This window comes from Haemaphysalis longicornis, unplaced genomic scaffold, assembly GCF_048455015.1.
Source record: "Haemaphysalis longicornis isolate Haplotype H1 unplaced genomic scaffold, Haemaphysalis longicornis Haplotype H1 scaffold_2, whole genome shotgun sequence".
NCBI lineage: Eukaryota > Metazoa > Arthropoda > Arachnida > Ixodida > Ixodidae > Haemaphysalis > Haemaphysalis longicornis.
Window position 1 is genome coordinate 246,703,294 of NW_027526295.1, and position 15,073 is coordinate 246,718,366.

Here is a 15,073-nt window from a genome sequence, read left to right on the forward strand (position 1 = left end):
CCCTAAACTTGCGGCAAGACACTTATTACTGTCGGTGGTTCATGGCCCTGCCTACCGTTCCCTGGTAGACTATATCCGGGATGCTAAACTAGGTTCCTAGATATAGCTCGAACTCGCTTCGTATCCACTGAGCCTCGAGGCTATAAAAAAATTCACCATCTTCCCGTAGGGAACCCTGAGTAGTATGCGAAGCAGCCATGGGGTCGACTCAAGTTCCCATTAGTTTTCAGTTCAATCGCGGCGTTGCGGGAGGAGAATGAAGGGAGCGGAGCGCGCGCGCGTCATTTATACCATGGAGCTACAGTGGCGCCCCAGTGGAGTATGCAGCGGCTAATGTCGCGTCTCTAAACCTAAGCCGCTTCGCATTATCGCACGCGGAGCCGCAGGTGTTGCCATTCATTGCGCAATCCCGGAGAAGAGAGGAGCTTCAGAGAGGACAGGAGGAATGCCGGAGAAAAGAGGAGCGTCGGAAAGGAGAGGAGGAATGCCTCGCATACTACTCGGGGTTCCCGTACGGGAAGATGACGATGGTGGTTGAACGCAAAGCTATCTCGTGATGGATTCTTTGGTAGGCCAATCCCTAGGGGCATCTTGCCACAATCATCATCAGCGGTGCCTGGCCAGGCATGCGCAGTGGGGGTGTGGACGCCGCACAACGGCGCCCACACAACGGCGGAGGGAACAGGCTCGACCATAAGCTGCTTCGCATCTAATAAACGAAAACACAACAACAAGAACTCACAATTTCATCTTTTTGGACGACTCCCAGTGCACAGCGTCACTTATATTCATGGTAATAGAAAACAACCAGCGCAAGAAAGACGCGGACGAGGAAGGTTACAGACACAGCGCGGTACTCACAACTGAAGTTTTATTGGAGAAGAACAACATATTTACACAAAAAACACCGCGCATGTCAAAACAGTTCAATTCAAGAATGAATCACTACGCAAGCCTGCAACTCGTCAAGTCAAACGTTCTGCAAGATAACACATTTCGCTTTTGTGCAAGGTCACAGAAGGTTGGCTTACGCAAGTTTTGCAATTTTTTTATATAAAAAAAAGCCTCAGACACTTCCCTTGCATGCTGATTAGTGTGTTTGAACAACACGGTTGTGTCAGATAAAACCGGTGTACACTTGTGTACACGTGTACGCGTGCGACAATGAGAAGCCAAGTTAGAAAGGGAAGAGTTCTGGATGGACAGATAATGCTCGCGCAGTCGTTTATTGACGCAACGACCAGTTTGACCTGTATAGCAAAGACCACAAGACAACGGGATATGATAGACAGCGCCTACAGCACACGCAACATACTTGTACTTGTGCTTGACAGTGCACTTGTTTACAACGAATTGCTATCTGTTTTTTTTTTTTTTTGTGGTTGAGATGGAATAGACGATGCTCGCGCTAAAGGACCGCCGGAATTAGTGTCGTCTCTTTTTTCTCGTAGAAGAAACATAGGTAAGAAGACTTTTCTAGTTGGTCCAAGATGGCCTCTGTCTTACAATAAGTGCAGTCTCGCGTCTCGTCAAGTGGGAGCTTTCGGGAAGTCAAGATACATCATACCTTGATATGATGGCGCTCTCGGCTTCAGTTGTACGTTAATAAAAACAAGGGGTCTTCGCCTCGATCAAGTAAATTCATCGTGTCAGTAATCACTCATTTGTATCTCTTCAAGCAGCAGTGCGCTGCCGCTTATTTGTAGCGCTTACGCTCTGCTTGGCCACCAGCAGCAGTGGCTCACGTTGGGATACTGTTCTCGGGGTCGTAGGTTCATGCCCTCCCGAGGCGGCTCCTTTTATGATAAGGAATAGAAGCTGGAGCAACGGTGTGTACGAGTTTTCTGTGCATGGTAACGATCCTCAGGTGGTTTGAGTACGGAAGCCTATGCGGCCCTGCGTAAATTCCGGGATATTGTGCGTGACAATTAGCATTTCGCGAGTATATTCATGCGTTCATAAATGGTAATTGCTGTCGCACCGGTTTCATCACTTTCCTCGCAAAAATGTAATTTGTATGTTCAAAGCCGGAGCCGCACTAAAACGATAACTACAGGTAATTTGAAGTTTCAATATTACGTAAACGACAGGAGAATCGAAGTTGGTCTTATAGAAATTATAGTAAAAAAGCCAAAGACCTGAATAGGCCGGTGATGATGATGATGACGATGACGACGACGATGATGATGATAATTAAGCAACGATGAAGCTTGGAAATACGGCGCCAATAAAATCTGCAGTGTTCACCAAGGTATGCTTATAAGCACACTAAAGGAATAACCTGAAAAGATAAAAATAATGCTGTTTTTGCCGGTAGGAATTTGGAGCAACATACTGCACATCGTCTGTCCATCGTGGAGTGATTCAGTGCGAAAAATTTAAAGTTGCTTTTGTTTTTTCTTCCTTTACAAATCTTGCAGAGGAATTCATTTTCTCGTCCCGAGGAACAAAATGAAAATTCCCTGTTACCATTTGCATATACAGCTTCGTTGTGAAAAAAAATTGAGGCGCCATTCAACTCCGTAAAAATGGATGGCCTGCGAAATTGTAGAGAAACACCAGAAACCGCTAACACCCGATTTTTTCAGTGGGTAGAGAACAAGGTCACTAACTATGGTGATGCATGCGGCGTACATGAAGAATACGGAATCTTAGTAGTCACCGTATAATACACCGTATAATAGAAACCGTATAATACCTCTATAATACAGCTAGAGGTGACACGTAGAGCTTCGTGCGACGCACTTTGCATGGGTGAAGTGGGATTAACAAACTCCGGTGATAGTCATACGGCTGTCATATTTTGGTATAAGACAGCTTATAACGCCCCTAAAAAACAACTTCCCAGCTCCGCATCGCGTTTAGAGGTAAAGCCGACTTTAAGGGGATCGGTGTAAGCTTGGTCTTTTTAAGCTGCCTTTTGCACATCGTGTATCACAGCAGAGAAGCACAACCATCTACGGAGGAAGGATGATTGCAGAAAATGGCCCCAATTCTTGTATCTTCGAAAGTATTCCTAATAAATATCATCTAAGAAGGTTTTCTTCTCAGATGAAAAGGCTAAGCCGAAACCGGGAGTAGTTGTGAAGGTCGCACTCGGAAGAACAGCTGTAGCAGCCGGCGGTATGTAGACACGAGCGAAGCGTTCGCTAGGCGGCTGAGTCAGCCTGCGTCTTCTTCATCGCACAGCCCAAGGGGTACGATGCACGATGACGGTGATAACTATTGCTTGGCGATCGGCACATGCGCAGTACGGGTAATGACTCGTTTGGGCTATGCCTGGATATGCTTGCGGCTGGCTATAGTCTGCGTTACGATTATGGAAATTAACCTATAAGACAACTCTACCATTACGAAAAATTTCATTTACTTGGCATAATTAGTAAACGGTACAAAATTACTGTCTGCTGTCAATATATGGCCACCAATGGAGGGAGTATGGTTACAGAAAACGGCTGTAACTGTTGTTTGACCGGAACTATACGGAAACTAACTGTATGACGAATAGCCGCTAAGAATCTAACACTACGCACCGCAGCTTCGCTGGTCGTATAGTGGAAGGGTACCGAATTTCAATTCTTGACCAGTCCCCCACAAGTGTATGCTGCATAGGTGAATATGATCCAGGGGCTATCCTTCGAAGGAGCTGAAGCGCTGTGTGGCGCAGTTTTATTGACGCACTACACAAAGCAACCTGCCACCCTCGGTATCATCGCTGCAAAGCAATACGAAGAGCTCCATTCGCGCAGTCTGCTGTCCGAAAAGAAAAAACTGTTAAGCCTGCGCAGCATTCCACAAACCTATTGATATCGAAAACGTTTTAGAGTAGCCAGAGGTTACCGCCTGTCTCGCTCTCTGCGACAATCGTCAGGCTAAAAGTGCTCCGGCAAACAAGCGCGGGAAACGCGATGCCGGAGCAAACAGCCCACGCGCTGCGCAATACGCCAGTATTTCGTCTTTTACGTCACCAGCGTGGGTGACTCAGCGCCTGCGTTGTTCGTCTTCTCGAAACAGAACCCACTCAGCAGATCTATGTTCAGGATCCGTACGAAAAAAAGAAATGCCCGCGAGATGACGCAAGCAAGCCCTGTATAAACCGAATGACTATTCAAAGCAAGAATTCCGGAAAAACACACACTACGTAAAAGAAGAGCAGCAATGTGGCAAGCTTTTAGGACACGCTGATACTCTAAACTAAGTGGCAGACGCCACACATGAAGCGTACGAGTAGGACATCTTCTGTGAGCGCACTTTCTGACTAGCCTAGTTGCGAAAGACAGCGTTTGAATATGGGTAGACAAAAAAAAAAAATCACGTCGTTTTTAGTGGTCGTATGATGGATGGATGTATGGTGTGCTTGGGAGTCCTCGGACAACACTAGTGGCTGGGCTGTTGCCAAGAAAAAATACTGCTGAGCTAAGGAATGAAAACTTTTAGTAGATAAGGTGGCACAATAATAACAAAAAAATGGGGGGTCGGGGGGAGGAATGGAGACAGTGCCGAAGTCCGTAGCGGCTTAAAATAGCGAACAAATCTAAATTCAGAATATACAAATTTGTTTGGTCTATAAAATAACAAATTTGTATGTGTAATATCGTTCGCCATAAAATATTAAAGAAGACTGATTGTTCCTCGTGTATTTGCACGAAGATGTCGAAATCTACGCCCTATTTTATTACCTGTCGTGTGGGCGTTCCGAAAAGTCCTACGCTTCCAGTACAGAAATTTGCCTCCTAAATGAATATCTCTAAGATTAATTAGGCTCTGAAATGCATTACATGTCACGTTTAACTCTAACTGAAGAAAACCCTTACGTGATTACCCATGCATCAGATTTTATCATGCGTGAATGATTCTCCTAGAGCAACTACCGACCCAAATGCGTATTTCTACCGGTTTAGTTTAATCACTAGAAGTCCGCGCTATGTGTGGGTAGCATGCTCGTTTTTGTCCCGTCCTTATCGCTTTTTTTTTTGGTAATATCAACCATCAAGCCCAAAGACTTCCACTGTCATTGCATCCATCTTTTAACCCGTTCCCCCAGCAAACCCAGAGCCTACCCAATCTTAACTACGCCCCCCTCCCCTTCTCCCTCTCTCTCTCTCTCTCTCTCTCTCTCTCTCTCTCTCTCTCTCTCTCTCTCTCTCTCTATATATATATATATATATATATATATATATATATATATATATATAGAACAGAGACGTACGGGACGAGGGATTCCGTAAGGACACATATCAAAGTTGCAGTCCTTATTGCCAGTGCTGTTTGGCGTTTTAACAGTGTTTTATAGTGCCGAATGAGATATGGGTGCCTTTTTTTTTATGCAGGAATAAATAATTGAAAATTCAAGCCGAGCAAAAAATGCGCCGTTTTTTCCGGAAGCGGGAATCGAACCCACAACCTCCGCATAACGCGTGCGGTGCTCTACCATTGAGCTAGTTCCGCGGCGACTCCTCTCTCGACTATACCTCCGGGTTTTGTATTTACGACTGCTCAGAGCCCGGTCAACTAGCGCCGCCCCTCGACCAGCGCGGGAAGACGTAGAACGTCTTTCCCCAGCGGCCGCACGTAAGACGTGGTCGGAAGTCGGGGATAGCCAAAGGAATTTCAGACTGCTGAAGTCAGAATCCTCGTAATGCATTTTGTAGAACAGAGACGTACGGGACGAGGGATGCCGTCGCTAGTTGGCGGCGCTAGTTGACCGGGCTCTGAGCAGTCGTAAATACAAAACCCCGAGGTATAGTCGAGAGAGGAGTCGCCGCGGAACTAGCTAAATGGTAGAGCACCGCACGCGTTATGCGGAGGTTGTGGGTTCGATTCCCGCTTCCGGTAAAAACGGCGCATTTTCTCTCGGCTTGAATTGTCAATTATTTATTCCTGCATAAAAAAAAGGCAACCATATCTCATTCGGCACTATAAAACACTGTTAAAACGCCAAACAGCACTGGCAATAAGGACTGCAACTTTGATATATATATATATATATATATATATATATCAATGTAACGCAGGAGACATGGCGTCCGTCGAACCAACCCCTTTATTAACAACTTCTTCTTCATCGTTCACCACTATCGCACCGCACCGTCTCTTGGTGGCCAATCTCCCATTCCGGCCAACTGCCCTGCATCATCCATCTGCGGGACGTCACACGCTTCCCCCTCCCCCCGAGAGAGTGTTTGGTGTAGGGGCGGATAATATCGTCTTAGCCTCCCCACATGGACAATGTCAGTCTGACGACCGAGTGGAGCCACGCTGCGGTCGATCTCGTAGTTTACAGCAGAGATCTTGCGTAGGACAGTATACGGCCCTTCCATTATCGCGCAGAGTTTGCCGCGGTTGGGATGCCAGGGTGACTCATATAACACACAGTCTCCCACCTGGAGCTCTGACGGAAGAAACTTCTTGTCGTAGATGAGCTTATTCTTCTCGTGATACGCCAGGGAATTACGGACTGCGTTTGCGCGAGCTTCTTGCAGGGTTTCGGCAGTGTTGGAGAGGAGACAGGGGTATGATGGTGTACCATACATGAGAAAACATGGTGGGTAGCCGGTGACTTCATGAGGTGTCCTGTTGTACTCATCAACAACCTCTGGAAGAAGGCGTGTCCATGGTTTTCGCGGTTCGTCGTTGATTTTGCAGCGGAGGCGAGTAACTATGGACTGATTAGTGCGCTCGTTTAGGCCATTACACTGCGGTCGTTGAGAAGTTGTGAAAAGCTGATGAATGTTGTTGTGTTTGAGGAACTGCTTGAATTTGCCTGCGGTGAATCCTGTTCCGCGGTCGGAGAGGAACTTCCGAGGCTTTCCAGCAATGAAGATGCTCTTCAGGCAGGAAATGTACGCATCGCACGTCTCATTTCGGTGCGCAAAAGCCCAAACATAACGAGTGGCATGATCAACGGCCAAGTGAATGAACCTTTTTGGAGAACCGTAGTTCGCAAAACCTCCGATGGTATCCATGGCCAGAAGATCAAATGGTTGTTCAGCTGGTGGTAGGGACTCCAAAGATGCGAAACGCTTGGTCTTCGTCTTCTTGCAGCGCTGACAAGTGTCACAGTGGCGAATGTATTTTGAGACGTCGGTGATGATGTCAGGCCAATAATATTGTGGAGACAAAAGTCGCAATGTCTTCTTGACTCCAACGTGACCAAAAGCGTCATGAGCCTTCTGAAGAAGAGAAGATCGCAGAGCGGCAGGAACGTAGACTTTTCGAATCCCTCTACGCGTCACTATGGCCATTCCGTTCTCAATGACGTGCTTGCAAGGCGGTTTGTCGTTGGGATGATCTTGCAGTTGCTCAGCTGATAGAAGCTGAATAATCGGGTTTCGCGAAAGTGCATCAGCTTCGATGTTGTCAGTGCCCTTTTGGTGCTTGATATTGACATCGTACATGGAGAGCTTCAAGGACCATCGAAACAGACGGCCTCGCGGATTCTTGATGTTTTTAAGCCACTGTAGCGCAGCGTGATCGGTAACCACCGTAAAAGGTTTTCCATGCAGATAGCAGTGCCATTTGTCGATAGCGTCAATAATTGCCAAGCATTCAAGCTCTGTGATGGCGTAATTGACTTCGTGCTTGAGCAGCTTGCGTGAGTGGTATGCAACTGGGTGCTCCCGGCCTTCTTCATCAGCCTGCTTCAAAACGGCGCCGATACCTTTGCTGGACGCATCACAGTACAGCACACAAGGTTTGGAGGCATCGTAGATGGCAAGAACCGGCTCTTCCGTGACACATTTCTTCAGCTTAGCGAAAGCCAGTTGGCAGTCAGAGTCCCACTTCCACGTAGCGTCTTTGCTGAGGAGGCACGTCAGTGGATGGGCAATTTCACTGAAGTGAGCGATGTACCGACGGTAAACATTCACGGTACCGAGAAAACGCTGCAGCTCTTTCGGGCGCGATGGTGTGGGAAAACGCAAAATCGCCTCCACGTTGCTTCGTTTCGGAGTGACTGCGCCATTTGAAACCCTGTGTCCCAGGTACTCAATGGATGTTTGTGCGAACTGACATTTCTTCATTTTGAGCCTGACGCATTCGCTTTTAAAAGCGTTTAGAACGGCGTCGAGATGCTTCAGATGGTCAGAAAACGTGTCAGAATACACCGCAATATCATCGAAGTAGTTCGTGACGTGCGCTAAGCGGTGTTTTGCTAGGATGGACTTGACAGCCCGCTCAAAAGTGGCTGGGGCGTTACGGAGACCGAAAGGCATAACAAGCCATTCGTAGTGACCGGTACGTGTCACAAAGGCTGTTTTCGGAATGTCTTCCGGGTGCATCTTGACGTGCCAGTAACCCGACGTGAAGTCTAACGTTGAAAAGTACGTCGATTTCCCGAGAGAGTCTAGAACGTCGTCAATGCGAGGGATGGGTTGGTAGTCGGTTACCGTCACTGCGTTCAGTTTGCGGTAATCTATGCAGAAACGTGTGCGCCCTTCTCCCTTTTTCTCTGCCAGAAGTGCCGGGGCAGCGTACGGAGACGTAGGCAGCCGTATTACGCCTTGCGTGAGAAGGTCGCTGACTTGTCTGTCCATTTCGACGCTATCGGCTTCTGAGCATCGATAGGGAGCCCTGCGGATGGGGACCTTGTTTGTGACGGGAATGCGATGCATCTCGCTACTGATACACCCAATGTCAGTTTGTGATTTGGAAAAAATGTTCTCATACTTGTGGAGAAGTTGCTTAAGTGCAGACCTCTGAGTTTCATTTAGGTGGGCCAAATCGGAAGCTTGAGGTTCCTGTACACAAGCGTTTTTGTCAGCCGCGTAACGGACTTGTGGGCGTTGGGAGTGGAGGACATCATTTCCTTGGCGTAGGGTCAGGGTGTCGAGGTCTAGAAACAAGTTGAAGAGGCAGGCGCTGTCCAAGCCAAGAAGTAGATTGCTCTTCATTCCTTGCAGAACGTGCGCTTCTATTTCCCTGGTGATTTTTCCGATTCGTACTTTTATATTGACGCGACCCAAAGTTTTGGTAGATGTTACTTGATCTACAGTGATGCATGAATCTCTCATTATTTGTAGGCGAAGGGCTGTCAGCACTGCTTCGCTGATACAGGTAATTGTGGCTCCGGTATCAAGAGTAGCGCTGACTGGGTGCCCGTTAATGAGTGCATCAAAGTGAATTAACGTAGCTTTGGGTCGCCCTCCTCGTTTTCCTGGTTGGTAGCGAGGGCGGAAATGCTTGCGCGTCGTGGGCATTCATTGTGCCAGTGCATCTGTCGTGGCAAGCCGGCCATGGCGCAATGCCTGCATTCGGACATGGGTGCTCGGCCCGGCGTATTAGGCGGACGCTGATGGGAATTGCCGCTCGGTGCATTGATCTGTGCGTGTCGACCTGGTGGAACGCGGTGCGACTTAGCTCGGTTCATAGCAGCCTCTACTCTAAGCGCAGCTGAAAGCCACGCTGCTGGGGTGGGTGGAGTAAGCCCGGCAAGAGCCATTTCCATTTCAGCAGGAAGGCCGTCGATGAGCCCTGATATAAGGTTTGCGTCCTTTAGTTCAGCAAGGCGTCCCAGACACATTTTTTCATCGTAATACTCCTTGAGGCTCTGGCCCGATTTCAGGCGGCAATGAATGAACTGACGGAATGGATCCGCGATGGCGCTTGCGAACCGTTCGGTCATGCATGCAACGAGGTCTTCCCAAGCTGTGCCAGTGTCAAACACCTCGGTAAGGTACCAGCGGAAGGCCTCACCTTCAAGGTAATCGGAGAAATTCAACAACTTGTCTCGCTCGGTCCATGCAGTGGCCGCAGTCTTCACCTCGAAGAGTCGGAGCCACTTGTCAAAGGGAACATCGTCGCTTGCTCCCGAGTACTTGGGGATGGTGATGGCTTTCTTGGATGTTGTCATGATGCGGGGTTGCACGGTAAATCCTGTCGGCTAGTGTAACGCAGGAGACATGGCGTCCGTCGAAGAAGATGATGATGATGATGATGTCCTCAAATTTTTTTGGCACGTACTCACAAGGGGGGATTGGCCAGGGCTAAATCGGTTAAAAACGTGGGGACTTCGATATACTTATTTCCGGAAAGAGGCTGTAAAAGGAAACTTAGTTGTTAATGAAACCCGAATTACCCACTAATCAGCACCGCTTAGCAATTCAAACGACCTGAGGCAGAAAGAAAATTTTGAATGCAATTATATATATCCCTTCTTGCAAACCCCAGCTTTGATGCGCCAATGGATAATATAAGTGTTATCGATAAAGTCAACCCCAACCTCTCAATCGGCTCCTTCAAAAACAGTTGTCTAGCTGTTGAGAAACGGCGACAGTCGAGGAAAAAATGGTCGATTGTTTCGGGGACCTGGCACCGCACACAGTTCTGTAGGTGAAAGTTCCGATCTGAACAGATAGAAATTAGGCCTCGGTACCCTGCAGCGCAGCTCGGTGAAGGTCACCTCGCATTGCCGAGAGCCACAAAAATGAACATTCCACCCGTACTTTAAATGTTGGAACTCTTCAAATGATAAGAGTGAATCGGAACGGGTGGCGTCTAAATGTCAATATCGTCTTAGTCTCGCAGATGCAAATAGAGCCAGATTAGGAATTCCGAATTGAATGGGAGCTGTGACGGCGAGATTAGCTAAATGGTCCGCTTGCTCGTTGCCCCTGATGTCCGTATGGCCAGGGACCCAAGACAAGCGTACCTCCTTCACGTGCCTGGGAACAAAAAATAATAGTGTGCGGTACAATGGAGAGTCCGAAGAGGAAGTTAACGCCGATACAACTGCCATCGAATCAGATAATATGATGATGTTTACTTTGCATAGAGCTAGAGCTATTGCTAAAAATTCGGCCATAAAAATGGGTGTGTAATCCGGGATTCGCAGCGAATAACTCCAGTCTAAAGATTGTGAAAAAATACCAATTCCAGCTTTCTCGTCATTTTGAGATGCATCAGTATAAATCACAGAAGAAGCAGGATAATTGGATAAATATTCATTTAAAATAGCGGCTAATAGCGAGCGTGGTAGAAGTTTTGCAGCGGAAGGGAAGGGGTTTTGAAAGTAAAACTCAGTTTCTCGCTCGATTGTGGATACCGGAATGACCTCATATAGCTTAACAGAAATACAATCCAGGCATGATTGAACGAAAAGCACTTGGGGGGAGATACGTTTAGGCCACGGAGATGTAAAAAATATACTCGGCTCACAAATAAATACAGGCTTGGCAGCCCCAGAGGGGGCTTCGTACATGCGGAGGTAAGTTTGCACCGTCAGCAAAAGAAAACGGACCCTAAGTTCAGGAACGCGTGCCTCTAAGAACAGAACTCGGTTCGAAACGAACCGGGGAAGGCCAAGACAAAATCGAAGAATGCGCCTCTCCAACAGGTATAACGGACGCAGTTTGTAGATAGGACAACTGCAAAATAAGACGCATCCAAACTCCATGACTGGCCGGACGTAGGCTCGGTACAACAGCAAAAGTGTGTCCCGGCGCACTCCTGCTCGTTTCCCACATAGTCTTTTCATGCGACCAAATGCTCTCTCCGCTTTTGTGACCGATGTGTTAATATGTGCCTTCCAATCAAGAGCAGACGTGTATGTAACACCAAGATATTTCAGCGAATCCACCTGCGGAATGACTTGATTTTTGTGCGCGAGAGAAATTGAAATTGTTCCTGCAACCGGGAAGACAAGTAAAGCACTCTTCGACACATTTAACGTTAAATAAATGCTGTCAAGCCATGTCTCCAAGACAGATAAATAGGCCTGCAAACGGTCATATAGCGAATGAATGTCGACTGCGGCCGCAAAAAACGCTATATCATCCGTATAAACGTAGGTTGTTACATCTGGGAATATAGGAATGTCACTCATAAGGATGTTAAAAAGTAAGGGCGATAAAACCGATCCTTGAGGCACTCCTCTAGTTAGAGGAAAACTTCCTGAAGATAGCCTTCCGTTTGTACAAAAGAATTCCCGATCAGCCAAAAACTCCCTAATCCAAGCAAAAAGATATGTAGGCAAGTTTATACGCGCTAGTTTGTCAAGTAAGATACCATGCTCGACACTGTCATAAGCTTTAGCTGCATCTAAGGTCACTAGTGCCGACACCAGTTTCCCTTTTTGTGCTAAGCGGATCCTCGCCTCTAAGTCCACATGAGCGTTCCAAATAGAACATCCCCGCCTAAAGCCAATTTGAGCAGGACTGAGTACTTGCCTGTCCTGCATGAAAGAAGTCATCCGTTTAAAAGTATTCGCAGTATTCGCTCTATTAATTTTATCATGTTGGAGGTCAGAGCAATCGGCCTTAAGTTGTCTAAATCGAAACCCTGACCTGGCTTTTTTTGGAGCAAAATTATCTTGGACACCTTCCAGTTGAGTGGAATCCAACAAAACCTGAGGGATGAATTTATCACATTCAATAGAACCGGTTGGAATTCCTCAGCCAAAAATTTAATAGCACCAACAGTCACGCCATCAAGCCCCGGCGCCGCAGAACGTGTGATGGGCAAGGCCTCCGTCAGATCACAAGATGAGACTGGCATGAAATCATCCGTTTCTGGAGGACCGATAAGACGGAAGTTATTACAACGAGAAGAAAAGCGAACCGCAAGACCTCTAGCAGAGCGCTCAAGAATCCGGGCCTCTTCAGCAGAAGTCAAGACCTCTGATGACTGTAACTTCTTGATAGAAACCGCCCGATTGCTTTCCATGAACTTATAGAGCGCTGCTTTATTTTTCGGATTCGAAAGAGAGTCATTGAGATTTATAATGTAATCCATTTTAGCTTTCGCAACTGTACGTTTGAACACTGCTGCCATGTACTTATAGTTTATCCAATTTACAGGACAGTGATTGTGCAGAAGAGTCCTCAGAGCTGCTTTTCTACGGCGATAATCTCGGCTGCAATCAGAGTTCCACCAGTTAAAGACCTTTTGCTGTGCGGTACAATTGACTGTGAACTCCAACCCCTTTATTAACAACTTCTTCTTCATCGTCCACCACTATCGCACCGCACCGTCTCTTGGTGGCTAATCTCCCATTCCGGCCAACTGCCCTGCATCATCCATCTGCGGGACGTCACACACACACACACACACACACACACACACACACACACACACACACACACATATATATATATATATATATATATATATATATATATATATATTGTATATATATTGTATATATATTGTACAGAGGAAGACTAGCCACCATCGACGTAACACTACCAGCGCAGCCACACAGCGGTGAAGGGTGAAGTGGGAAGAACAGCCAGCGGAGTGTATTACCACGGCCGTTGGATGAGACCGCACAGTGCGCCTTTCATCCGGCGGCCGTGGTATTACCTCATGCGACCTGCATCATCATCATGGCAAGACACACGATCATCATCACCAGTGAGTTGGCACGAGAGCTGAGCGCGCACGGCACAACCCGTTCGGACTCAGCTGAGCCTTTCTGCGTTTCGACGCCTTGCTGCCGTCCTGCCAATAAACCTCGTCATAATATATCTATTACGGAGTTTACCCCCTGAAACAGACGCAGACAGAAGCTTAGATGCCTGGGTGAAACAAACGGTACTTCTTCAGTAAAAAGGAGAGAAAAATGATGCGCCCCTGCGTTGGTTATGTTGATACAATGAACTTCCGGATATAACGAAAATGATTTTGGCAGGTCAACGCACATCGCAAAGCCAATAACGTTTATTTATAACGACCCAGGTTACAACAGTCTTGAGGTTTTGGAACACTAATCCCAATATAAAATTTTATTGAGAGCAGGGTTTCTGCGCGATTTTCTGGCGTTATATTTTGTCTGAATGCAGCGAAAAGGCGAGGGTCATGAAAGAATCATGAAAGAAGCAGCTTCACGTCTCGGAACTCTGGCTGACAGACTTCGATTGAATAGGCAAGAACATTTCTCAAAAACGTATTCCACGTGCACTAAAAAATATAAGCTTGATTCCTTTTTCAAAAGAAGCGGTAATGTGGCGACAGTTGCACAAACAAACCGGGAGCTTCGACTTTTTACGTTGTTGTTGGTGGTGGTGGTTGTGTGGGATCAGGCGGGGCTAGCCTGGCTGGATATGCCGGCTATTGCTCCGCCCAAGCTCCTCCTAATTAGCCAATGGTAGTGTCCTTTCACCACGAGTTTGCCAGCTTCGTCTCCTGAAGGAAGCTTAGGAGAAGGCGTGACACGTCTCTGCGCAGCACCCAATGTCCCCTTGGAAAGACGACGTGGTCCAGAGTGATGTGTGGGGCTGCCACTTTTCGAATCGCTGAGAGCATTGCAGTCCGCTCGACATCAATCTCTGGGCAACACATTACGTAGTGGTGTACATCCCCTATCACTGCACATGACGAACATAGAAGCGATCACACGAGGCCCACCTTGAATAGCCATGCTGTGGTCTTCGCTGAGCCCGTTCGGATGCGGTACAGCAATGTTGCCTCCGATCTTGTAAGCCCCTTTGTGACGCAAGGCTGGTGATAGCGATTTCCCAGGAACTTGAAATGCTCGGCCACTGTTCGCCTGAAGGCGTTCCAGTGATTGGGGGAAACTTTAACTGTCGGTGCAAATTGCAGCGCACTCCGCGCCATCTGGTCAGCGGTCTCATTGCCCTTGACGCCAAAATGGGATGGAATCCATTGAAACCGCACATTAAAACCATTGCTGCTAAATTCTTGTACAAGCCGCAAGGAACGCTGACAGTCGTTTTTCGTAAGCATCCCACGCTGCAAAAGTTGTAGTGCTGCTTTGGAGTCAGTCAGAATTACAACTTCCTGCGGCTTATACGACTTAAGTTTTCTCAAAGCAGCCGCGATGGCAATGCACTCGGATTCGGTGGAGGACACCACATGATCCAGGCATGCTGCCCAGGAAACCTGGGCATCAGGAATGACATACGCCGCTGCACTAACCACGCCACTGCACTAACCCCTCTGTGCGGATCGACTGAGCCATCCGTAAAAATTTGAAGGTGACTGGGTTCTCCAAATGTTCAAAAACCAAAAATCTGGCTGCTTCGTTCCTTTGTTGTACTTAGCATTTCTATTTTGGCACTTCGCTAACAGTCACGCGTTGTGATAACGGACGCATGTAATCAATTCTGTGTAACTG

The 15,073-nt window shown here is 47.4% G+C and overlaps 1 protein-coding gene across 1 annotated transcript in view; it reads right to left on the bottom strand.

Moving 5' to 3' along the window:
• LOC144168584 (uncharacterized) overlaps nucleotides 1–14,356 on the bottom strand; it is a 52,752-nt gene extending 38,396 nt beyond the window's left edge. The window contains exon 1 of the mRNA XM_077697538.1: nucleotides 14,344–14,356. Coding sequence (XP_077553664.1) covers nucleotides 14,344–14,356 — 13 coding nt within the window. The remainder of the gene's footprint in view (nucleotides 1–14,343) is intronic.
• Between the last annotated feature and the right edge of the window lie 717 nt (nucleotides 14,357–15,073).